Source organism: Rutilus rutilus, assembly GCF_951802725.1.
Source record: "Rutilus rutilus genome assembly, chromosome: 20".
Lineage (NCBI taxonomy): Eukaryota > Metazoa > Chordata > Actinopteri > Cypriniformes > Leuciscidae > Rutilus > Rutilus rutilus.
Window position 1 is genome coordinate 15,091,384 of NC_140225.1, and position 24,187 is coordinate 15,115,570.

Sequence of the window (24,187 nt, forward strand, 5' to 3'; positions counted from 1 at the left end):
AACAATAGGATATTTAGCAATTAATTTTTTATTCACGTTCTTGTTCTTTCCTTTAATTTGTGTGTCTGTTTTTTACCTAGAGTTTTGTGGTGAGGAAGTGTTATAAATTGCAGAAAAAGGTGATTTCCTTGCGGATGGACAGTGACGCGCAGATTGTTCGGGACTTCCCTGTTAAAGAGAGCCAATATAGTAAGTACTATACCAAATTTATTTCCATTTGCTGACCACTAATAGTGTGTGTGTGTATGTCACCTTTTTCAGTTCCTCCTGCCTGAAGGTTTTGGTGTTTTTTTTTGTTTTGTTTTTACCTTTCCACGTCCTGTCTGATTGTTCTCTCGTCGAAACGAAATGTCCATTATCATATCTGAATTTCAGCTTTGGAGGCTTCCTCAGCACGATGACGATTTTTTCTGTATCAATTCCAGTGTGAGTGCACATCCTTTTGAAGTGCATGCAAAGTGGATTCGCAGTGCTGAAAACCGCGTCTTTCTTGACATGTTGACAACACAAACCAAATTACACGAACCAGCAACAGTTAAAGTGTTTGAGGGCGGGTCAAAGTAGAACTTGTTTGCGGGCAGCCAATGAAAACCATAGGCTGGTGTTATGCAAATTTATTACGTAGGTATGTAACAGGAAGTGAGAATGGAATTGCTGATGACTCGTTTCAGCAGTTCAGGATCGGTTATTTCTTTTAAGAGACAATTACTTTATTTGTCATGCACTTTGATCGTTAAACTTTGTAGACCTTACGTTCACAAACAGCTATATTCATACACACTGCATGAAAGGCAATATTTGAAAAGCATAATAGGGCATTTTAACTTCATTTATAAATCGTGTTATTCTGCCAAGCGAGTGCTGTGGTACTGAATGTCAGTACAATATATGTGTATTGTGATCTGAACAGCATTCACTATCTTTCAAAAATGTTGGGTCAGTATGATTTTTTATATATATATATATATATAGTCATATATGCATTATATATATGCATTAAATTGATCAAAAGTGACAGAAAAGACTTTTACCTAATTTCAAAAGATTTCTGTTTCCAGGATTTTTCAGTTAAAAAAATTATCACGGTTTTCACAAAAATATGAAGTGTATAATCAGCATATTAGAATGGTTTCATCTCTCTGTTTTCTCTCTCTGCCTTTGTCTGTCACTCTCTGCAATTACAGTAAGTGGGTCAGATCCTGTGCGGCTTGTGTGAAGGAAGTTTAAATGTACGAATTTGGCTCTGTTTACTTTTCCCTTTGAGAGTGGCTTTTAGGTCATTCCACTTTTTCCAATAGCAAGTCCAGTGTAACCTTCTGTGCTGTGTCTTTATTACAGCTTTTTCCCTGGAGGGCTCAGGGATCAGCTTTGCAGACCTCTTTCGACTGGTGGCGTTCTGCTGTATCAGCAGGTAAGATGATCCCATTCTGAAAACAACTGAAACTGCTACAAAAACTGCTTTTGTTTCCAAGATAATTTACTGGTCTGTTTTATATTTAAAAGATGGAGGACCGCAACCTTTATGTTTTGTTGGTGTATATACAGTATTATTCATTTATAAGAATTCTTGCTTCTTCCATAAGAAAGTCTAAAGAGGTTTACACTAAAACTACATGTAGTAATGATTACCCAAGCATACAGACTCAGCCTAACACAGCAATATTAGCTCAACCGATGGCATGAGTTTAGGGTGGGACTATCTGTTGGACTGGGCCAATGGAAAGGAAAGGTGTTGTTATTTTTGTAATGCATGGAAATTATACCCTGCGCCTTTAAGAAAATCTCCTGAAGTTCTGAGAATAAATTAAAAAGTTTGTGGTAAAGTAAAGCCAGATGATGCTGATTCAATCGCATTCCAGTGCAACACAGATAATAACAGGAAGGAAGAGTCTAACTGGAAAAATGGCCTCTTTTTGATTGAAAGAACAGATCGTAACAGTTTGTTTTAACCTGTTTACATACCAGCCATATGAGCTCTGTAATGAAGAGGCTTGCTAGACTTAACAAATCCAAGCTAGGTCTGTGCCAATGCCACGCAGAAAAGTCAGTGGATAAACACAGACCTCTTTCTCCCTCACCTACTCATTCTTTCTTTCACTCTCTCCACGAGTGCAGACAACAAACTCTCAGCACGTTTAGTTTTTAGTATTTCAATTCAATTCAAATTTATTTGTATAGCGCTTTTCACAATACATATTGTTTCAAAGCAGCTTTACAGAAAGTGCATTTCAGAAATGTACATAGAAAAATACAGTTAGTTAATCATGTATTAATTTAGGGCATAAACATATCGCCAGCGTCGAGTCGTCTCTTCACAGGCGTCGAGTCGTCTCTGCACGGGTGTTGGGGCATGTGTAGTTTCCATGGGAGGCTGGATACAAACTAGAGCTGACAATCTGTATTTACCTCGGGACTAGCGTCCCGAGATAACAACAGAAAAGCAGATGGGAAATAATTAGCGTAGCTGCTGTTCATAATATTAATGCATTCAATCTGATTCAACTGTAGTATAAAAGGGAAGTATTATGTGAATGCTTGGCTAAAGAAATGCGTCTTTGCGTCTTAATCTAGTTTTAAACTGAGACAGCGAGTCTGAGCCTCGAACAATATAAGGAAGGCCATTCCAGAGTTTAGGAGCTAAATGTGAAAACGCCCTCCCTCCTTTAGTGGACTTAGATATCCTAGGAATGACTAGAAGCCTCGAATTTAGTGATCTTAAAGAGCGCGATGGATTGTAGGGCGATAGAAGATCCGTTAAATACCCAGGAGCTAAACCATTTAGGGCTTTATAGGTCATTAGTAATACTTTGTAATTGATACGGAACTTTATAGGTAACCAATGTAAAGATGATAGAATTGGTGTTATATGATCATATTTTCTTGACCTAGTAAGAACTCTAGCAGCTGCATTTTTCGACTATCTGTAGCTTGTTTATTGAGGATGCAGGACAACCAGCTAATAAAGCATTACAGTAATCTAGTCTCGAGGTCATGAATGCATGAACTAACTTTTCTGCATCAGAAACAGATAGCATGTTACGTAGCTTAGCAATGTTTCTAAGGTGGAAAAAGGCTGTTCTTGTAACAAATGAAATATGATTTTCGAAAGACAAGTTGCGATCTAGTATAACACCCAGGTCTTTTACTGTAGTGGATAAAGTAACAGGACATCTTTCTAAATTAAAGTTGTATTGTAAGAGGTTTTGTGGGCAGTTTTTTTGACCAATAAGTAATACCTCCGTTTTATCTGAATTTAATAGCAGAGAATTACACGTCATCCAGTATTTTATATCTTTAACACACTCTGTCAATTTAGATAATTTATTGTTTTCATCTGGTCGTGATGAAATATATAATTGAGTGTCATCAGCATAACAGTGGAAATTAATTCCATGTTTTCTTATAATATTACCAAGTGGCAGCATATATATTGAGAATAGCAGAGGGCCTAACACAGATCCTTGTGGCACTCCATAGTTTACTGACGTTATCTTCGATTTTTCCCCATTTAAACAGACAAAATGGTAGCGGTCTGATAAGTACGATCTAAACCAGTTTAATGCCTGTCCCTGAACACCAGTGTAATTTTGTTGTCTAGCTAAGAGTATTTTGTGATCTATAGTGTCGAACGCAGCACTAAGATCAAGTAAAACTAGTATTGAGATACAGCCTTGGTCAGAAGCTAGAAGTAAATCATTTGTAATTTTAACGAGCACAGTTTCTGTGCTATGATGCGGTCTGAATCCTGACTGAAAATTTTATTTGTCATCAGTCTTTTGAAGAATGTTTGTAATGATTCTCAACATTCATTTGTGCTCTTTAGGGACGTCCTGCCCTTCACCCTGAAGCTCCCTGAGGCCATCGCAGCTGCAAAGACCCTCACAGATCTGGAGGAAGTGGCTCAGTTCGGAAGAGGTGAATTTTCTTCTCTGTGCATGAGTGTTTTACTGAGCCTAACTGCTGACTGTTGGGTTTCAGCGTTACTCAGACAGCATAACTGCTCCTCTAATGACCCTCAGCTTTTTTTGTGTTTATTATATGTCTGTGTGTTTGGGTGTAATGCTGTGTGTACTTTAAACCTAATGCAGATGTTTGCATTCCATCTTCAATTCAGGTCAAAGTTTTAATACTGTACTCAGTGTAGCAAAGTTTAATCGTTGATGAGCACTCAGCAGTTTTACATGGTTAAAATAAAGCATTTAGCTAAGCATTTCATTTACAAGTAGCCACCAACTCTACATAAAGACAAAATATACAGCATAGAGAAGGGGTGCACATATTAAAATATGATAAACTGATACTTATTTTTATGTTATAGCCAATAACCAATTGATACCCATTATTAAAACTCTTTACTGTTATACTGTCTAAATAAATAAACATTAGAATCAGTCATTTTAAATTCCTTAAGTGAGTTTATGCATGAAAAATGCATATTAGTTTTGACATTTGTTAAAGATTAAGTTTATCAGTGTTATTAAATTATTAGTGTTTTTAAAGATTAACTTTAAGTGAGCGTTTAGGAAATTCACAATTAAAGATCCAATATACGCTAATAACCATGGCAGCACCAACCATATGGTATATTGTGCATCCCTAATATACAGTATTGGAGTGACCAACTATGGAAAAATAAAAAGGCAGCCAATTCAACATAATGTTGTATGATCTTTCCATCTACTTTTTAAGTCTTAAAGCCCTAAACCCGCAGGCTGTATGAACATGCTAGATTCTATAGTACAACAACATCTAGCATAGTGAAGAACAGAACGTCAGTCGGATACATCCTGGAGTATTGACAATACAGGTGTTACTGTGCCAGCAAACATACGGCAACATTCGACACGTGGCATTTTACAAACAGCTCATGCGGACAACATATGCGGATGATAAGACTTTGGCTTGGTGAAATTGACCACAGATGTGTTTGACGCTAGTAAATGTCTCTGTCAAACAGAGATCTGCCTGTTTGCTTTGTTTCTGATTCATGTTGTAACTTTGTACTTTAATTGACGTATGTACGACATTCCTCTAGTAAGACATATAAAAAGTAAATTGTTGTGGTTTTGTTTGATTAGCAGAAATTATGAGGTCCAAATAATCATTATATGATTAAATTGTTTGATTTGGGTCAAAAGCATTTTTTTTTTTTTTTATAATCTGAATATGAAATCAGTAAATGACTTGTTTAGGGTCATATTTTCATCTAAGAGTTAGTTTTAGTTTTGTGAAATGGCATACTTGAAATCGCAGAGGGGATCATATTTTCGTCTGGAAGACCAGGCAGTCTGAATGGGATAGGTGAGACAGCGAGTCTTGGTTATGCCACCTGTAATAATACGGTTAGGCAGTAATGAATGCTAAAATGGCCATGCAGAGTTAAGCTGAGAGCAGTGATGGGTGTGGTACCTCAAACTAAAATCATTTCCAAGAGGAACTCCACCAAGACAAAATTCCAGCGGCTCATTGACTGCCGATTATGATCAGGGAACTGTGAGGTTGAGCTGAGGATAACAAGAGAAGCGTTAAGAATGAGAGCAGTCAGAGCAAGAGACAAAGGCAGCACAACGTAATGGTAGCATTTTAAGTTCGTTTACAGAGAGTGAGGCAAAGAAGAGACAGAAAAGATCAAATAAAAGAACAATTGTATACACAGGTGCAGGTTTCTAGACATTCCACGCCTTTATAGGTGCCACTTCGGCAGAACTGATCTGAGTGACGCAAACACTTCCCGCTCTTGTCTCAGATGACATCAGTTAGGAGATGATTATTACTGATAGTCGAAGAAAAGAAATCTGATTTCCTGTCAATCCTATATTTCTGTTCTAGCTTTCGGGCAATTTACTATTATTGTAAGTATTGCTATTATTATTTAATAAAAATCATTTTAAATATCTGGCCATACAACACCAATTTTGTTCTAAACTAAATTGGCAAGGGTTTCAATTTATTTACTTTAAAAATATATTAAACGATGCAGCACCCAGTACATGCAAAACTTATCTCTAATATGTTAATTTACCTCACTTTATTGGTAAATTAATCAGCACATTATTCTTAAGTACAACATTTTTATTTTTATATCTTATATTGTATAGTTATAGTCGATACTTACAGTGTTGATTACCTAATACTGAAACTTGATCAAAGTACAAAGTGTCTGTTTACTGAATAACGAAACAAAAATAAAGAAAAGTCATTCTTGTACTGCATCAAATCCCATCAAAGGAAAACGTTTGAAGGGGAGGCATTTAGTATGAACAAGTGAGTAATATGAGAGGAGGAACTGAGAGCTGGAGCGTCTGTGCTCCTCCCACCTTCTCATCAGCATGCATGATCTCACCATTCACTGCGTGTGTATCAGCACTACTCTACCACTCACAACTCAGACAGCAGAGTCACTGCAGGAACTGTAGACGTGTAAACTTTTTTGCTCACACTATTTACATACAGACTGAAGAGAAGACTTAATTATTAGATGTAGCGTAAGTTTAATTCTCCTTTTGTTGTCTCATTGTTTTAAGATTTTGTTGATTGTTCACTTCAATGTTTTTTTCATTAGTTTCTGTCATGGAATTTTGTGGTTTTGTGTTTGCGCCCACTCGATTGTGTCATTGTGCTCTGAATGCCAGTGCTTGGATTTGTAGGATAACCCTTTCAGAAGCATTATCTGAAGTGTCTGTTAATGTTCTTGAGCATTTTTGTTAATCATTTCTGAAATTTCTCTTTTATTTGTTTTTTTCTAATATTCTTCTGTAATTACGTAAAAAAAAAAAAAAAAAAATGATTCAGCTGTCAAATTGATAAATGCCTCTTAGTTCATCTAATTCAGAGAATGAGCTTTTCTTGAGAATTTCTTGTTTTTTCTTTTTCTTCTCTTTATCCAAATTGATTGCATTTTTTGTGTTCTCTTTCTGCAGGTTTCTGGGACTCTGAACTGTGCAATAAGAAGAAGTCTGAGGAGACTGTTTGTGACAGTCGAAATCTAAAACAGTTGGGCATTAATTTCTCCCCAAGAGTGCCGGGCATCCCATTCACTCGGACCCCTTCTGAACTTGAATACAGTCAATCCAACGGAGCGCTGTGCTTCATCAATCCCCTCTTCCTGCAGACACACCAACCTAACCCTTCACCCAAAAAGCAAGAAACATCCCCGGGTAACGCAAGTGGCTCTCAGCACCACCACAGTGCTCTGCATAGAATAGATCGCAGCATCTTCTGCCACACAAGCAGCACACAAAACAAACCACACGCAAGTGTGACTAGATCCAAGAGTGAGAGATCCCCACCACCTCGACCCCCACCTCCCTGCTTTGCCTCTGGCAAATCAGCAGTTCTCCGTAAACAGAAGACCATGCCTGAGACGGCCTGTTGGATCAAAACGCCTCAGGAAAAGAGCAGCCTGCTGGGGAGGTTGGGATCATCCTTTAGTTCCTTATCTCCCTCATCCTCCCCACCCAAAAAGTTCAGTAAGCCCATCCTGGTGCCCTCATCTCGCAGTAAGAATTCCTCCGGTCTGCTTGACGCAGATGGCCTCCGCTGCCACATGGCCCTGGATGACCAGACCATTGAGGAAGCCGTGTCTTGGAGCCTGGCCAAGCTTTCTTCATGCAACTCCACCACCCTGGAGAACTGCAGCCCCGCAGATGAGCGCTGCTCCACAGGACGAGAGCGTCTGAGCGACCTCAGCATCTCCACCTCGTCCTCAGATTCTCTCGACTTCACCCACAGCTTCTCGCTGCCTATGGAGGCCAGTCCCTCCAGAACTGAACGTCCCACTGGCGACAGCAGCCTGGAGGAGGAGGAAGAGGAAGAAGACGACGGCATCAACTTGGAGAGCGACCAGGAGGCGCCACCACCCTTCAAGTCAAAAAGTCGGAACGGTGCTGGTACGTTCGTGCTGCCGCGTGCACTGAGAGGACATTTGCGCAAAATGAGCGGCGTTCTCAATTCTCTGATGACGCCTGAGAGGAGAGCCATTCGGAAGATCGTTGAGCAGTCCAGGGATAAAGGGACCTACTTTGGCTGCCTGGTGCAGGACTATGTGAGCTTTTTGCAGGAGAATGGCGGCAGCCACACGTCGGGCTTGGACCTGCTGCAGACTCTCAGGCAGTTCATGACTCAGATGAAGTCCTACCTGCTGCAGAGCTCGGAGCTTGACCCACCTATTGAGTCCCTTATCCCCGAGGATCAAATTGGTAAGGCTTCCTTCCTTCAATACAAAAGAGAAGATTTTGCAAAAGTGTGCATTGACTCCACAAAGTGGGGTGCTATGTGGTCTCGAATTGACACTCTGCAGTCTCTTAGAAATTCACAAGCATGCAGCGGTCATCGCAAGACCACAAATACACATCAGATGTGCCATTTGGGGCTGGGCCATTGAGCACTAAACACACTAAATTGGCACTCCTCTGCAGTATTAAGGCACTTAATGATCTTGTCAATGTTAATTAACTTACTCTCAATGCAGAGGATTAGAGGAAATAATATTTGCTCTGACATCTGGTAAATTGTCTTTGTAGTAGAGGTTAATATACACTGATAATACAATTACTAAAGACAGATCTCATCTTGCAAGAGCTGTGTACCATAGGCTTACCAACATATTCATGAATTGATATTCATATAGATTCCTTAGTGAACTATTAGGAATAATCAGCTGTGCATCAGAATGTTGCTTGTTTTTAAGGGTCTATAGGATCGAAAAGTGACATTGAGAATGAGCCAAGGCTATTTTGTGGTTAACACACATTGGATGAGAGTCTCACAGGCTGAGACTGTCTTGGCGGACTGTTTATGATCTGAATCTTCTTGTAAAATGAGGCACCAGTCTGTCTCAATTGCCACTGATTTATAAGGAACCTGTGGTCCACCGCTCACAGCACAACAAATAGGACCTTTTAGCTAGAATTTTAAGTGTACAAATAAAATACTATATTTAAAATTCCAGAGCAGCAGGTCATAATATTAAACCCGTAATAATTTCACTTTGCTGTGTGTGTGGAGAATTCTGTAGCTGGGAAGTGCTTAGAATGTTTCTCATTATGTCCTGTGGTATGTTGAATACTGTCAGGTTACAGTTCTTTTACCCTCAAAGACCCATTGTAGCAAAATTACTCACAAATCTTTCATAACAAGAAATTTGGCAGCGAAATATTTACTGTTTGAATGTCATAATATGCACAGTATGTAATATTACACAACACGATTACTGCTTATTGACATCATTGCACCATTGCCAACTGTTTTGGATAATATATATCTGCAACATTTAGAAGAAATGGAAAGTGTGATATATACAGTACGCAATAATTTCTTTAAATATTTAAAAAACCTGTTTAAACATGAGACATTGTTTTCAGATAAATATCATGATTTTTATAACCAGTGCCTTCTTAAACATGTTTTTGGGTGTAAACAAAAAGTACACCAATGCTTGGGTCTAAACCTGTGAGCGTGTGTGCATGAGGCAAAGCTCTCATGTCTATTCATCTTGGCCTGGAGGCGTTTTACTCCACGTGAGCGGCACACACAAGGGACATTGAGCTGAGATATACTCAAACTCTTGTGTGGGTAGAGAACCATTAGTATGGCTTTTGTATAACTGGCCACACGCCTTTCACTGTCTGCGACAGGCAATAATATACTTTATTACAATGACACACTAGCTGTAAAAGCCTAACTGATCTACATGCTGAAGTAGTTTAGTTATCACAAATTTGGTTGAGGGTTAATTTTGATAAATTCTAAAGTATTAATGATGATTTTCAGCTCAGCCGGGTTTTGTTTTGGTTCTTCAGGAAATTTGCATCATCCATCGCCCTGAGCGTCCTCCTCCTCGTCTCTCTCTTATGGGTTGTAAACAAATTTTTGAGGAATAAATCACTTTCCAGATGTTCCCAGAATGGACCTCAGCCAAACATGCCAGTGTCTCCGATATAGCTCTCCTATAATCCGGCGTAACCCCTCCTGCTTGTTGATTCAGGCATCAAGTATGTGGGTGTTAGGCAAGAATGTAGAGAAAAGGGCTCTTGTTCAGAGCTCCTAACCTGATGCTGCTGCCTTTGTGAACTGGCAGATTTTGTTGTATTCGTGTTTAAACAAGCACAATAAGGGCCATAGCTATGAGATCATGCTGCCATGGACAGCAATCCTTTTCTGTGACTTAACAAAGCAATTAGAACAAGCTTGAATGCACAGTTAATGACCTTTGACAGAGAATGTCACCCTTTTTTCCCCCAAAGTCTGTTTTTGAGTCCGTGTTCCAGCTCAGCTCTCATAACTCACTTTTGAGTCATAACAGGGTTAAGACACTGTTTTATCGAGATGTGTCTGGAAAGACTTATTGTTTCTACTTCAGGCCCAAGGATTTTTTGTTGTTGTTGTGCCTTTTCTCTATTCTGAGTACTTCCTTAAAAACACGTCTGAGACTAGAGATTCAGTTTGGAGTTATCATTCACTCTCCTGAAAGACTTCGTTTATTTGGAGGGGTCAATAGACTATGAAGGGAAATTTTATTTGGTGCGTTGGTCTGGTATACCGGTAATTTGTGTGTGCCTTTTGTTCTGTGCTGTGACGTACTTTGCGGCCTTGTCTCCTTACTTTAGCGCTAGCCTGTGCTTGTTGTGTGGGAAGCATCAGTGGATTCACTTCTCCTGTCACTGCGGCTTAATTTTCCAGACTGCAGTGCAGACATGGAGTGAGAGAGAGACAGAGAGAGCGCTATGAATGACAGACACTGAGGAGAATAGGAGTTTGTTTGAGGGGATGTTTATAAGCCTTGGAAGATAGCCTTTCAAGTTGAGGTGGCCTTGACGAATGAGTGTTTCTTATCTGAGCCCCATTCCTGTAAACATTCCTGTTTCCATCACTGCTGTGGTTTCCTGTTGACCTGATGTGCAGTGACATCCTAACCAAATATTAAGGGCCCAAATCACAAGAATTAGCAAAATAATGAAGGCAGTATACATAACATTATATAGTATTTAATATATACCCCTCCCAGTCCCGTCGCTTTCACTGTGTCTGCGGTTGTTCCACAGAATTAAACTCTTAAGTGGAACTACAAACCAGTTCAGTTCCTCTAAATCTGTGGCTCTGTGCCGCCCTCACGCCTTCATTAGCAGAGCTCTTTGCTTTTCTCACAAAAGTGACAGGAGCGGGGCTTGTTTACTGAGCTGTCTGCTCTCTCCTGGGACAGATGACCATGTAAACACATTTGCAACAGCTGATTCTGTTTAAGCATTCAGCTGTGTCAGAGTTTAAGTCAGACCTCTAACACAGCCTCATGTAAGGCACAAAAATCTGTCTATTTATTAGTTGTGCTTCTGATACATCATTTCTTGTGAATGGAGTGACTGAGTGGGAGTATAGGTAGTGAAAAAAAGGAAGCTGGTATTTCCGCTTGGCGATTGTTGTGGACGTAGATAGCAGTTGACCCCATTGTGTCCACTGACTACAAACAGCTTTGTTTTTACATTTTGCATTGATGCCATATGGAATACATCTGGGGAAAAAAAGGTTTAGTTTACTTTATTTCCAAAAACAGGTTTGACAAGTTGTTTTACGGTCACTAGCAGTTGAGTCACGCTGCTACACGTTGAAGACGTTTACTGACAAGTCATGTTACAAGTTGTGATGTGAAATCATCCAACCTTTCCTAGAAAACAGTCTGCCTAGAAAACATTATGCTATTTACAGTATATTAACTTAAAAACTTATTCATAGAGAATTAAATTATTTGCTTTACACATACACTTACAATTTACATTTGTAATAGACCCAAAAAATGAAAAGGAAGCACACAAATGTCTTTCCTTAGTGGTCTAGTGTGCTGACAGAAGCAGCGCTGTCAGCATTTTCCAAAGCCTGATTAAACATTACATTCTGTTCTTTAGATCAGATGATTTTAGTTACGCATACACTCCCCTACAGTTTTAGATGATTTTACAATTTAGGTAGGCTATGGTCTTCAAGCCCTGCTTGCACAATCAAAGTTACAAGACAAAACTTGTTGTCATATGGGAGTAATACCGGAGACTGTTGAGCTGTCAGGAGACATTTTGTTCTTGTTTTGGAACAAGAGTTTTGGAAAAGTAGGTGTAAAAATACTGCGTGCAGGTATTCCCCTATAAAGGAGGAAATGGAACGATGAGCCACGTTGGATATCCCTGTCAATATACTCATGGTCACAGTCATTTCAGCCACAAATAGGCTCGTCCACAAATAGATTTGTCAAAAAAAATAAAAAAATTTGTTGAGATTTTTGATGTTTTTGATGTTCCTTTTCCTTCTATATGAAGGAGTGCACCAAAACAAATTCCAAAACATAAGAGATATATGAAAGACAAAACGAGAGACAAAACATATGAGGTTATGGCCATATACTCTCTCTCTCTCTCTCTCTCTCTCTCTCTCTCTCTCTATATATATATATATATATATATATAAGTAATTCGAATAAGAATTAGTGCTTTTATTCAGCAAGGATGCATTGATCAAATGTTACAGTGTAGTAACTTTTACTTAGTTACAAAACCATTCTATTTTAAATAAATGCTTTTCTTTTAATCTTTCTATTCATTAATGAATCCTGAAAAAGATATTAAGCAGCACAACTGTTTTTAACATTGATATCAATAAGAAATGTTTTTTGAGCACCAAATCAGCATATTATTAGACACTGATTTGGTCACATTATAGACACTGAAGACTGGAGTAATGGCTGCTGAAAATTCAGGTTTGCCATCACAGGAATAAATAGAATTTTAAAATATAATCAAATTGAAAGCAGTCATTTTAAATTGTAATATTATTTCACAATATTACTGTTTTTACTGTAGTTTTGATCAAATAAATGCATCCTTGGTGAGTATAAGAGACTCAATCATCAACAAACTTGAACAGAATTTCTGAGATTAAATTAACAGGTTTTCTTCTTTTTTTTACAAAATGTTTTTTTTATGTTGCATTAACTGCATCTAGCTTAGTCATATTACCCATTGTTATACAACTGTTTTATGTAACTATTTCAATATAATTATCATATATCTACTTCTTCCTCCATAGATCAGGTGATGGAGAAAGCCATGCACAAGTGTGTGCTGAAGCCACTGAAGCCTGTGATAGAGGCGGCTCTGCGGGACTTCCAGGTGAGCAGCGGGACTTGGCAGCAGCTGAAGGAGAATCTGGTTTCGGCCAAAGCCAAGCAGCCCCAGGAGATGGGCGTGGATGGTGCTCTTCCCCCTGACCATGTGGCCATAGAGAAGATTCGCCACAAGTTCCACAACATGTGCAAGATGTACTCGCCAGAGAAAAAAGTGTCTCTGCTTCTCAGTGTGTGCAAGCTTATCTACACCATAATGGAGAGCAACTCAGGTACATTAGTGTGATGTAGTTGTGTGAATCCATTAATGTGGTTGTGCACAGAATGCTTATAATACTTCTGCATAGACTCATGATTTCAATCTTTGTTGTAATAATGGCAGGGAGGATGTATGGGGCAGATGACTTCCTGCCCATGCTGACATATGTGATGGCCCAGTGTGACATGCCACAGCTGGATGCTGAAATACAGTACATGATGGAGTTACTGGACCCATCACTCCTTCATGGAGAAGGTACATTAGACCCCACTGTGTGTGTGGGCTACAGCAGTAACTACTCAAGTTATTGCATAATTTTGTCGGGCATCAAACTTTTTTAATGTTCCAATATTTCTTATCTGATTTTAGGAGGCTATTACCTGACCAGCGCATATGGGGCAATGTCTCTCATCAAGAACTTCCAGGAGGACCAGGCAGCTCGTGTGCTGAGCTCTGAGACCCGGAACACACTGCACCAGTGGCACCGCAGACGCACAACCCAGCGTTCCACGCCATCTGTGGATGATTTCCAGGTAAATCCCTGGTAAAGTTCTAATCTATTCTTCCTTAAAACAATATACATTTAAGAACATAAGTATATTATTTGCAATGCCAATAAATTAATATTATTAATATAATTATTGCTGATGAATAATTATTAGCTGTAATACTAATATATATAATTATACACAGTACACACACATAAATATAAACACGACATTTTATTTTGGATACGATTAATCGTTGCACAGCCCTATGACTTTCAATAATCAAGAAATTATCATAAATTTAACTAAATTGTGTGATTTATTAAGTGCAGAAAAGGCTATTTGCAGTAATGATAATAGCAATGAACTATGTGCAGTAATGATAATATGATAACTTAATTATGGGAGTAATGTGCTTGATATATATTGGTATGTACCTCTAAATTTCTTCTTGTCTATATTCAGAACTACTTGCGGGTGGCACTGCAAGATGCAAGCAATGGCTGCACAGCCAAAACCCTTCAGGTTCATCCTTACGCCACAACGGAGGATGTGTGTCAGATATGCGCGGACAAGTTTAAAGTTTCGGACCCGGAGAACTACGCCCTTTTCCTCTTGACAGATGAAACCACACAGCAGCTGGCCCCGGACACTCATCCACAGAGGATCAAGGCCGAACTACATAGCCGCCCACAGCCACAACTGTTCTTCTTTGTGTACCGCCAGATCCAAGACCTCACTGTCCCTTCAGACCAGCTCAATGAAAACACTTTGTCCAACTGAGAGAGCAAACCTGAATTCATTCAGGTCCTCTCGAAATTCCTTCCCAGCCCCATTTATTCATCTCCTTCCTTAGGAACACTGCTAATGTCTGCACTGTTTTGAAAAAAAGCTGGAGGGAAGCGGAAAATGTGCTTAGGGGGAAATAGGGAAGGAAGGATGTGTCTGACAGATGCAGCATTTTTTATGCTCTGTCTTCACTATTTTCAAAACGTTTTAGGAAGTTGCACGCGACCATCACGAGAGAATAGCTGTATCCAAACTGCAAATGTTACACTATGCCCAAACATACACATTGTGTAAGCTTTACACATTCCACATTGACTGTGCCAGGATTGTACATACTATAGCTTTCCTGTCTCCTATTTTTCGCCATGCTGAGAGACTGTAGCATTTTTCGTGTGACTGCTCTCCCTGCAGAATGAGAGAGCTGTTCAGTGCATTGAGGTGAAGACTTTCAGGAAGTTCCTTCCTTCAGCATTTGTTCAGTAACATGGACATCTCAGTCCCTAAGGCCACTGTGGACACTTGTTTTCTAATGTAAAATTGATTCATGATATTTTTTTGCAGTTGCTGGTAAACTGCATTCTTTTTTATATATATGATTTATTGTTATAGTTTTGCATGTATCTCTGTGATAAGACCAATTAAAGAACCAGGCATTGTTGCCAGTGATGTTTTATCATATTGCTTTTGTATGAATTATGATTATGATGTTTTGTTAAAGTCTTCGGTAGTAATGGAGATGGTAGAAATGGTGAGGTTTAGTTCTAAAATACTGTACTTCTACTGACAAGCTAAACATTTAGGGCTTGTGGTAATCTGGATCTCTGTTGTACTGATGTTGGTTCTGATTTACAGGTTTTTAAGAACAGACACAAAGGGCTTTTGGCAAGTAGAACAAATGGAAAGATCTATGTAAAGTAAGAAATAATAAGGGAAAAAATGACATGGACTTTTAAAGCAGGTTAAGAGACATTGGTAGAAATGATCAGCAAAGAGAAATGATTTGTGTCACTAAAGTGTATCAGGGAATACCGGGAAGGATAGTTCTTTAACATTCATAACTATACTCATAACCTCTTAACTGCAATAACTTACCAAGTATGTTCTATTAATGTACTTTACATTTGCATGTTTTGATGTAAACTCGGGGCATTGTTTTTTTTTAAGAGACAGGGGTGCTCAAAAAGCTCTAATCCCATGTAACGATGATATAGAAACACTAGTCACATCTGAAACACGAACTACATGTTTCAAGTCTTGAAATGTATTTTAACAAGATATTTGAAGTCTGATAAGTGTATACATATTTATATGCAATCTGTGCAGGAATTTTTCACAGATTTGAAAATCAAAAATATTGTGTATTCATTTGGAGAAAAGCTCATCCTCGTTCTTTAGTCAGTTCTTCATATTTGCCTTTTTTAAATGTACTCTTTTGCACAAAATAAATTGATGTTGAACGTGTATCGTCTCTGTCATCTTTTATTACAAGCTCCCACAAGCCCTGGCTGTGTACCTTGTCTGTTCCTTTCTGGGAATAGGTAAATACTTTCCACTTCATCACCATGAGGGGTTGTAGTAACCACATTTATGATTCCAAGTCATTTGAAATCATTGCAAGGCCCATCTGATTGTTTTCTCACGAGGATCAGGATAAGGATCATGCATGTGTGTGAGAGAGAGAGAAAAAAAAAGAGACAGAATGATTATGCATATATAGTGCTTTCCATATTTCAAAGCAGCTTACAGAAAAAAAATTTGCTGAAATAACACTTTGTAATAATTTTAGACACTGCATGTATTATTGGCTGATTGACAGAAAATGTCAAATTTCACAATGAAAAAATTATTTAAAACAAGAGCAACTATCCATTTTAATACATAGTCACTGTAATTTGATGATCTTAAAAGAGAACTGAACCCTGCTGATTTAGACTAGATTTTGAATTTCCTTAAAGCGATAGTTTACCCAAAAAATAAAGGAAACTTGTACAGGTTTGGAACAACTATACATCCACACTCTCTGTCTGTCCTCCTAGACCTGAACATACCTCTGTCGGCACTATCTGTTTCTCTGGGTTAAAGCCTAACAATTATAAAATTAGATCCTTGTTTTTAAGAGAGATTATTTCTACGCCTAATGCTGTTTTCTACTAGAACTAGTTTCTTTAATAATGTAAATTGGACTCAAGTTTGGTCATTACCTCAAAAATTCCTCCTTACAAATAAGGTTAAGGAAGGAAGGTTAAGGTTGTAGAGTTTATCCTACAAAGGTATTCCTACAAAAAATTTAAATTGATATTGATTTAAAATGTTCTTTCTGTGAATGCTCCACTGAAACAATTTCTCATTTGTTTTGGTCTTGCCAATATACCCAGTATTTTTGGAATAATGTGGAGGTTTTCATTGCTGATAATATTTTAAAAACATTTTCCTTATCTTATAAACATGTGATTTTGGGTTATTATATCAAGGATCGCTCTTTAAAGCATGTTGGTTTTATTATCAATTTTATTTTATTTTTATGTAAATTTCACATTCATAAATGCAAGTTTACAAAATGCAAACCTCTTTTTATGGTGCTTGAAAAGGAGATTAAACTGTATGTAGATGCCATGTCTAAATCTAAAAATAGTAAAGCAATTAAAACGATCAATATATGCTCCTCCTTTAACATTTTCACATAATATAAAAAATAAAATATAATGAATGGTGCTGACCTGCAAAGTATATTTTCTGTATTTAAATAGCATTGTAATATCCTATGGAATTGTTATATGTATAACGTATATCTGTTTGTAAACTGATGCTTATGTACCCTCTCGTCTTTTTTTATTATTACTATTATATATATATATATATATATATATATATATATATATATATATATATATATATATATATATATATATTTTATCCCTTGTTCCTTTTTGTTGAGCCATGTGACATATTTTTGACCACGGGACTTTTATTTTGGTATGTGTTTTCGCTGACGGTGAGACACCACACACGGATGGTTCCGCAGTCGTTGTTGTGCTCCTGGTCACTCGTCATCAGGCGGACAGCAGCCGCTGAAGATGATGGAGCATTCAGCATCAGACACAGAAACTGAAGATCATGTTCAGCCTTTACTTCGCAGGAAAGACACCGGAGACATTCAGAAAGGTAGAAAGATATTAACTATGCATACCTTTTATGTACTTATTATGCAGGTTCAAAACATGTGTACCATGGTACCATACGTTCCGTAATAGGACTTTCAAACTAATATTAAATATGTAAATGAAGTTATCGTTGTGCTTAATTGACAATGGCTCATTGTTAACTTGTAATTTACTAGAACAACCCCATGTTAAGAAATTCCTTGTTTATATTTAGTATCCATAACGTCAGAATTAATTCATCCCAAAAGTGCAGACTTCATTTCTTTAGGTCAATGTGATTGTCGCAGCACTTAAGGCAGTCTTCATAAATAATATAAATAATGCAAGAGCTTATCAAATGTGCTTTCAAAACAGCCCGTCACGTGACGGAGGAAGTGTGTTAGTCATGCAGGTAACTGCCCTAAAAATGGCAAGCGGTCTTAACATTTAATCTTTAAAACGTACTAGTATCTATTTTCATGCTACTAGTACAAATTTTTTTTTAGATACTAGTATCTATTCCACTAATACTTAAAAAAAAAAATAAAAAAATTATTAGTAATTATTGTTTAGGTACTTGCACCTTTTTAAAGATACTTGTACTTATTTATTAGAAAGTAGCCTACTTATTCCAATAGTGTCTAGTATTTATACTTAACCTGTTAAGAAAAATTAGAACTAGTTCTTATTTGTTTAGTTACTAGTAGCTTTTTACTTTTAAATGTGCATTTCTACATAGTATGCTAATAATACATTGAATATTAATGAACCAACAACATATAAGAGAGAGATTAGAAATAGAGATGGCACTAGAGGTGATATAAAATGAGATGATGTATGTATGTATGTGTGTGTGTGTGTGTGTGTGTGTGTGTGCGCATGTTTTTCTATCCCGGTGGGGACTTCAACCTGAATGCACACAGATTAATGGGGACCTAAATGCAGGTCCCCATGAGGAAACAAGCTTATAAATCATACAGAATGAGTTTTTTTGAAAATGTAAAAATGCAGAAAGTTTTCTGTGATGTTAGTGTAAGGGGATAGAGTTTGTACAGTATAAAAACCATTACGTCTATGGAGAGTCCCCACAAAGATAGCAAACCAGATGAGAAATGATGTGAAAGTAAAAATGCAGAAACTGAATGTGTGTGTGAAAGGTAAAGATGAATAAAACACCAATATTTTTTTTTTTTTATTGTTTTCCCTCTTTATGCCATTATGTTTCATTGTTAGGCAGTTCTCATGTTTCTTTGATGTTATTTTTCATTTCTTCTTGTGAATGTACAAGCTAAGTAGTTTCTCCAATAATAAGACCATCTCTGGTTTTGCTTCTGTCTGATAGAAAGAACGATTAGTACATTGAAAAGACACATAATTCTTAGCGTTTTGCATTTTATTAACATCATAAGGGCAACATAAACCTTTTTTATTATCAAATGGCCATACTCATAAACAAAAATTCACAAACTGTAGCAATTTTTAGTCTTCAAATAGCTGAAAAATATTTTGAGCAGACCTATTTCACAGAGAGAATGACTCTTATTTTTGATATGCCTCACATTCTCAGATGCAGATGCTTATTTATTTTTTATTTTAAGGAATTATAAGAACTCTCCATAAAGGATCAATCTCCTGTGGTGGATGTTGTGGTTACCGATTAATTAAAAAAACTGGATCATAAAAGTATTTTGCTCGTGAATCGGAGTACACTGGTCGAGCTGTATGTTTTGGGCACTGTACATAGTGTGTTTTTTTTAGCTCACCACATTCAATTGACAGTTAACGTTCACAACTAGGGTACAAAAAGACATACAGGCTTTGGGAGAGTCTTTTAACCAATATTTGACAATGGTTTCTGTTTGTTCTTCCAGCTCCTGCTTGCTGCTCCTCGCGTTACGGGTTGGCCTTTTTGTCGTGTTATGGCTTCTTTGTGGCATATGCCCTCAGGGTGAACCTTAGTGTGGCAATGGTGGACATGCTGAAAAACCGTACCAGTGCCAACAGCAGTTCCTCAGTCTGTCCTCATCACAGCATCCCTGTTCCCAAACACAATCATACCGTAAGGCTCTCTACTTTATGGTGTCACATATTACGCAAACTGCCATTGTTTTATTAACTATACTAATTTTAAGATAATTATATTAAAAATATATATACTGTTTCATGTGTATTTCAAATAAATATTTTAAAGGAGTATACACATTTTTGTATTTCTATATTATGAACAATTACAGAAATTATTTTTAAAATATTTAAAATTTAAATAAATATGCTTTTTTTTTTTTTTTTTTTTTACAATGTCACTTATTTACCTAAAAATACTAAACTCTCATTTTAAATGGCATGAAAAGAAAGGGACATCATTTGAGTTTTCTGAGTTTTTTGCGACAATACACATTTTCAATAATTTAAGCCCATTCATGAGATTTTAGTAGCGTTTATCATATTCAGTTCGATATCTCAACAGGCCGGTGTGTATGACTGGGATTCAGAGACTCAGGGCTGGATCCTGGGCTCTTTTTTCTATGGATATATACTTACTCAGATACCAGGGGGCTACTTGGCACGCAAGTACGGTGCCAAGTGGCTCTTGGGTATTGGCATCCTTTGCACTGTGATCTTCACCCTGCTGACTCCAGTAGCTGCTGATCTAGGAGCTGGTTACCTCATCGCTGTCAGGGTGTTGGAAGGTATTGGGGAGGTAACCTCAAAACTCATTGCCTAAAATATGCTTTTTAATATGTTATATATGGTTTATAATATATATATCATAATATTATGATACATATAGGTGTTATTCATTTTGTAAAATAAAAGTTCTTCTTGGGCTTCTAGGGAGTGTCATATCCTGCTATGCATGCAATGTGGGCGTCATGGGCACCACCTCTGGAGAGAAGTCGACTGCTCACTATCTCTTACACAGGTGCCCCTAGAACGCATATGGTTTCATGTGTAACAATCTCCTTAAGATTTGTGAATTTGTACTATTCTTTCTTTCTTTCTTTCTTTCCTTTTAAAGGTGCTCAACTGGGAACTGTAGTGGCTCTTCCTCTTTCTGGTCAGATATGTTTTTATTTAGACTGGACATACGTCTTTTATATATTTGGTAAGTTTTTATTATACTACTCATTTAAAAGTGACCTGTGTGCACAAGCAGCATGAAATGTAATACTAAAGACGCAATCACAGGCTTGTCTCTGAGTATATTCTTAATTAAACTTCATCTAATTAGTATTTTTCTTTGAATCATAGGAGTTGTTGGACTTCTTTGGTTTGTCCTTTGGGCTTGTTTAGTCAGTAACACTCCCAGCTCACACAAAAGGATAACAGAGGCTGAGAAGACATACATATTGGCATCTTTAAAAAATGAGGTAGGCAGTGATATCCTACAGTGCTTTATGTTGGCATCTTTATTGTAAAACTAGTTAATGTTTGACTCATTAATTGACTGTATGCATTATAATGTGTCATTTCCTGCTGCAGCTGTCCCCAACCACAGATTACATCCCATGGACATCAATCCTCAAGTCTTTGCCATTATGGGCCATAGTTGTGGCACACTTCTCCTACAACTGGACATTTTACACTCTGCTGACTCTCTTACCCACCTACATGAATGGTATTCTTGGATTCAGCATCCAGCAGGTGAGTGCAAAGCAGGCTGATTATCAGAACAATTTGAATTTTACCAAATGTATTTTAATGTTTGAATGATTTGTATGTTGAAGATACACAAATATTTTTTACTCAAATGAAATTGAGTTTGAACTCAAATTTACCAAAATGAAAATGTTTTGTATGTTGGGGTTGGTAACTATTTGTATGTTTGGGTTGGTAACTATATATATATATATATATATATATATATATATATATATATATATATATATATATCTTATGCTCACACAGGCTGCATTTATTTGATTCAAAATACACTTAAAACTGTAATATTATGAAAATTAAAGTAACTGTTTTCTGTTTTAATGTGATACATTCAGAATTCTTGAATGAATTGAAAGTTCAAAAGAACTGCATTTATTTGAAATAGAAATATTTTGCAACATTATAAATGTCTTCACTGTAACTTTTGAGCAATTTAATGCATTTTTTGCTGAAACAGTGGGCACACTGACCCCAAACTTTTAAATGGTAGTGTATTTTATGTAAAATGTGTCATCTGAGAGTAAACGTTGACTCTTATCAAAAGGCCCATTCGCTGTGTAGTAAGTGTGAACTCATTGTGTTATTCTCAGAATGGAATGCTCTCAGCTCTGCCCTACCTTGGTTGTTGGTTGCTGGCTTTGCTAGGTGGACAGCTGGCAGACTTCTTGAGAGAGAAATGTTTTATGCGCACTGTAATTGTGCGCAAGGCTTTCACTATAGTAGGTAAGATATTCATAGACCCTTTCCACTTTTTGTTATGCTGAACTGTGCACATTTGCAGAAATGTTGATGGGATGATTGGACCGGTGCTGTGAGGTTTGTCAATGCTTTAAATAAATCAGTGTGTCTGTTTTTAATGTGTCCAGGAATGGTGGGACCAGCTGTCTTCCTGGTGGCTGCTGGCTACACTGGCTGTAACTACACCTTGGCCATTGCCTTGCTCACCATCTCTTCCGCTCTAGGGGGCATTTCAGCGTCTGGATTTAACATCAACCATTTGGATATTGCTCCCTCGTAAGACAAGGCTTTTTGTTGGCAGCTTTTTATGGTTTAGAACTGTACATGCATGAAATCCATATCGTATGTTAACTATAGTTTCAACAGTGTATAAAGTGCCCCTGCATTTTCTGATATAGTTTTATCAAAGGTTTTTTTCTTCTTCTTCACAGCTATGCTGGGATATTGCTTGGGATCACAAACACATTTGCCACTATACCTGGAATGGTGGGCCCAGTAATAGCAAGATCTCTGACCAAATCTGTAAGTTACAGTTTCTTACAAAAAAAAGTCAATGTTTTTTTTGTTTCTTAATTTTTTTATGTAAAGACTGCATTATGTTGTGAAATGTGCTGCATAAACTAGGAAAGGTGCAGTCAATTTTTAAATACTATGCGTGTTGCGGATGTAAGGGTGGTCAGAATTCTTAACATAATTCATAACATTCATAATAACATAAAATGCTTCATTTCACGAGAAATCCATTTTTCATGTACTTTACATCATTGTTCAGCTTTTATTTAACGATCATTTTGACTGTTTTTTGACAATGGAGTAACAAATGCCTAAATATTTTGTTTTAATCTAGAACACCATACCAGAGTGGCAAACTGTCTTCTACATCTCTGCAGCGATCAATATATTTGGAGCAGTTTTCTTCACAATATTTGGCAAGGGCACAGTCCAGCCTTGGGCTGTTCAGAGAATAAATATTCAATAAAGCATATCTGCCATTAGCCATTTCCAAAAGGCCATAGGGATGTACCTATTGTAAATTCCATAGAGATCCTGTAGGTAATTGCATATGGTTTGCAAACTAATGAATATTTCACAATCCAATGTTATTGTTTAAAAAAAATAATAATAATTATTGGTAATAGGCCTATCTGTATTTGTTATACACGTCAGTAGTATAACGTCAATTTATTTTCTTTTTTCTTCAAATGAAGGTGCGATAAATAAAAAAGGTGAAGGGAGGGTATGTATCTTTCACGGTACATCCAGTTATGATAAGGAGATAGTATATAAAGGTTTAATCACACTACCAGTATAGTCTGATTCCTGACAAAATCACTCATGATTTGAGTCTGTTTAGGGAATGAAACCCCTGTATGAATCAGTCAGAGACGGTAATGAAATAATCTGACTCACTGCAAGTTACTACTTTCATCATGTCCAACTCATGAATTGGTTTGAACTACTTAAGTTACTTGTTAGACCCAATGTAGTTGTTGTTACCACACTTGTGAGAACTAAATGAATCTACATCTGTTTTGTTGAAAACTGAAATAATTGTTTGGAAACAGACCACTGAATGCAGTAAATCGAATGCAATAAGAATTGCATTTTCACTCAAATACATTAAACTAATTGGGATCTCCTCAAGTTTGATAATGGGAATATTTTAAGATGATCATCCCTATGAAATATGCCATAATTTAGGCCTATGATTAGCACAACATGCCTTAACCTTGCTTAAGCAACAGGTCAACAAGGGACATTTTTGTTTAATTCATGTTTTGCCTTTTTGTACAGTATAACTAAATTATGTGTAATTTTTTTATTTCTTCTGTTTTGTGCAATCGTTAAAAAATGACGAATAAAACCCGTTGTATAATGTCAATTGTCAAGATGCAATACTTGCATCATCGCCTGTCAAATAAGTGTACATTTAATAAAATTATTGCACTCGTTTATTTTGTTGATGAACATGTATTCATTGTTAGGATTATAATAAGTTCTATTT

The 24,187-nt window shown here is 37.1% G+C and overlaps 2 protein-coding genes across 7 annotated transcripts in view; both read left to right on the forward strand.

Annotated features, from left to right (window-relative positions):
• rin2a (Ras and Rab interactor 2a) overlaps positions 1–16,102 on the forward strand; it is a 41,416-nt gene extending 25,314 nt beyond the window's left edge. For 5 of the 6 annotated variants that reach the window (XM_084391123.1, XM_084391125.1, XM_084391122.1 and 2 more), the window contains 8 exons: positions 81–189; positions 1,339–1,411; positions 3,824–3,915; positions 6,921–8,198; positions 13,069–13,377; positions 13,488–13,619; positions 13,734–13,897; positions 14,318–16,102. In XM_084391123.1, coding sequence (XP_084247249.1) covers positions 81–189; positions 1,339–1,411; positions 3,824–3,915; positions 6,921–8,198; positions 13,069–13,377; positions 13,488–13,619; positions 13,734–13,897; positions 14,318–14,635 — 2,475 coding nt within the window. In that variant the 3' untranslated portion in view covers positions 14,636–16,102. Of the gene's footprint in view, positions 1–80; positions 190–1,338; positions 1,412–3,823; positions 3,916–6,920; positions 8,199–13,068; positions 13,378–13,487; positions 13,620–13,733; positions 13,909–14,317 lie in introns of all 6 variants that reach the window. The other variant, XM_084391127.1, reaches the window with a different exon arrangement.
• A 1,539-nt stretch (positions 16,103–17,641) lies between these two features.
• slc17a5 (solute carrier family 17 member 5) lies at positions 17,642–24,137 on the forward strand. The gene is made up of 11 exons (XM_084391225.1): positions 17,642–17,803; positions 19,653–19,840; positions 20,249–20,482; positions 20,617–20,704; positions 20,801–20,887; positions 21,034–21,152; positions 21,265–21,426; positions 22,035–22,167; positions 22,311–22,458; positions 22,614–22,704; positions 23,030–24,137. Exons 1-11 carry the CDS (start codon positions 17,716–17,718, stop codon positions 23,159–23,161), a joined length of 1,470 nt encoding a protein of 489 aa, XP_084247351.1. The 5' UTR covers positions 17,642–17,715; the 3' UTR covers positions 23,162–24,137.
• Positions 24,138–24,187: the final 50 nt, after the last annotated feature.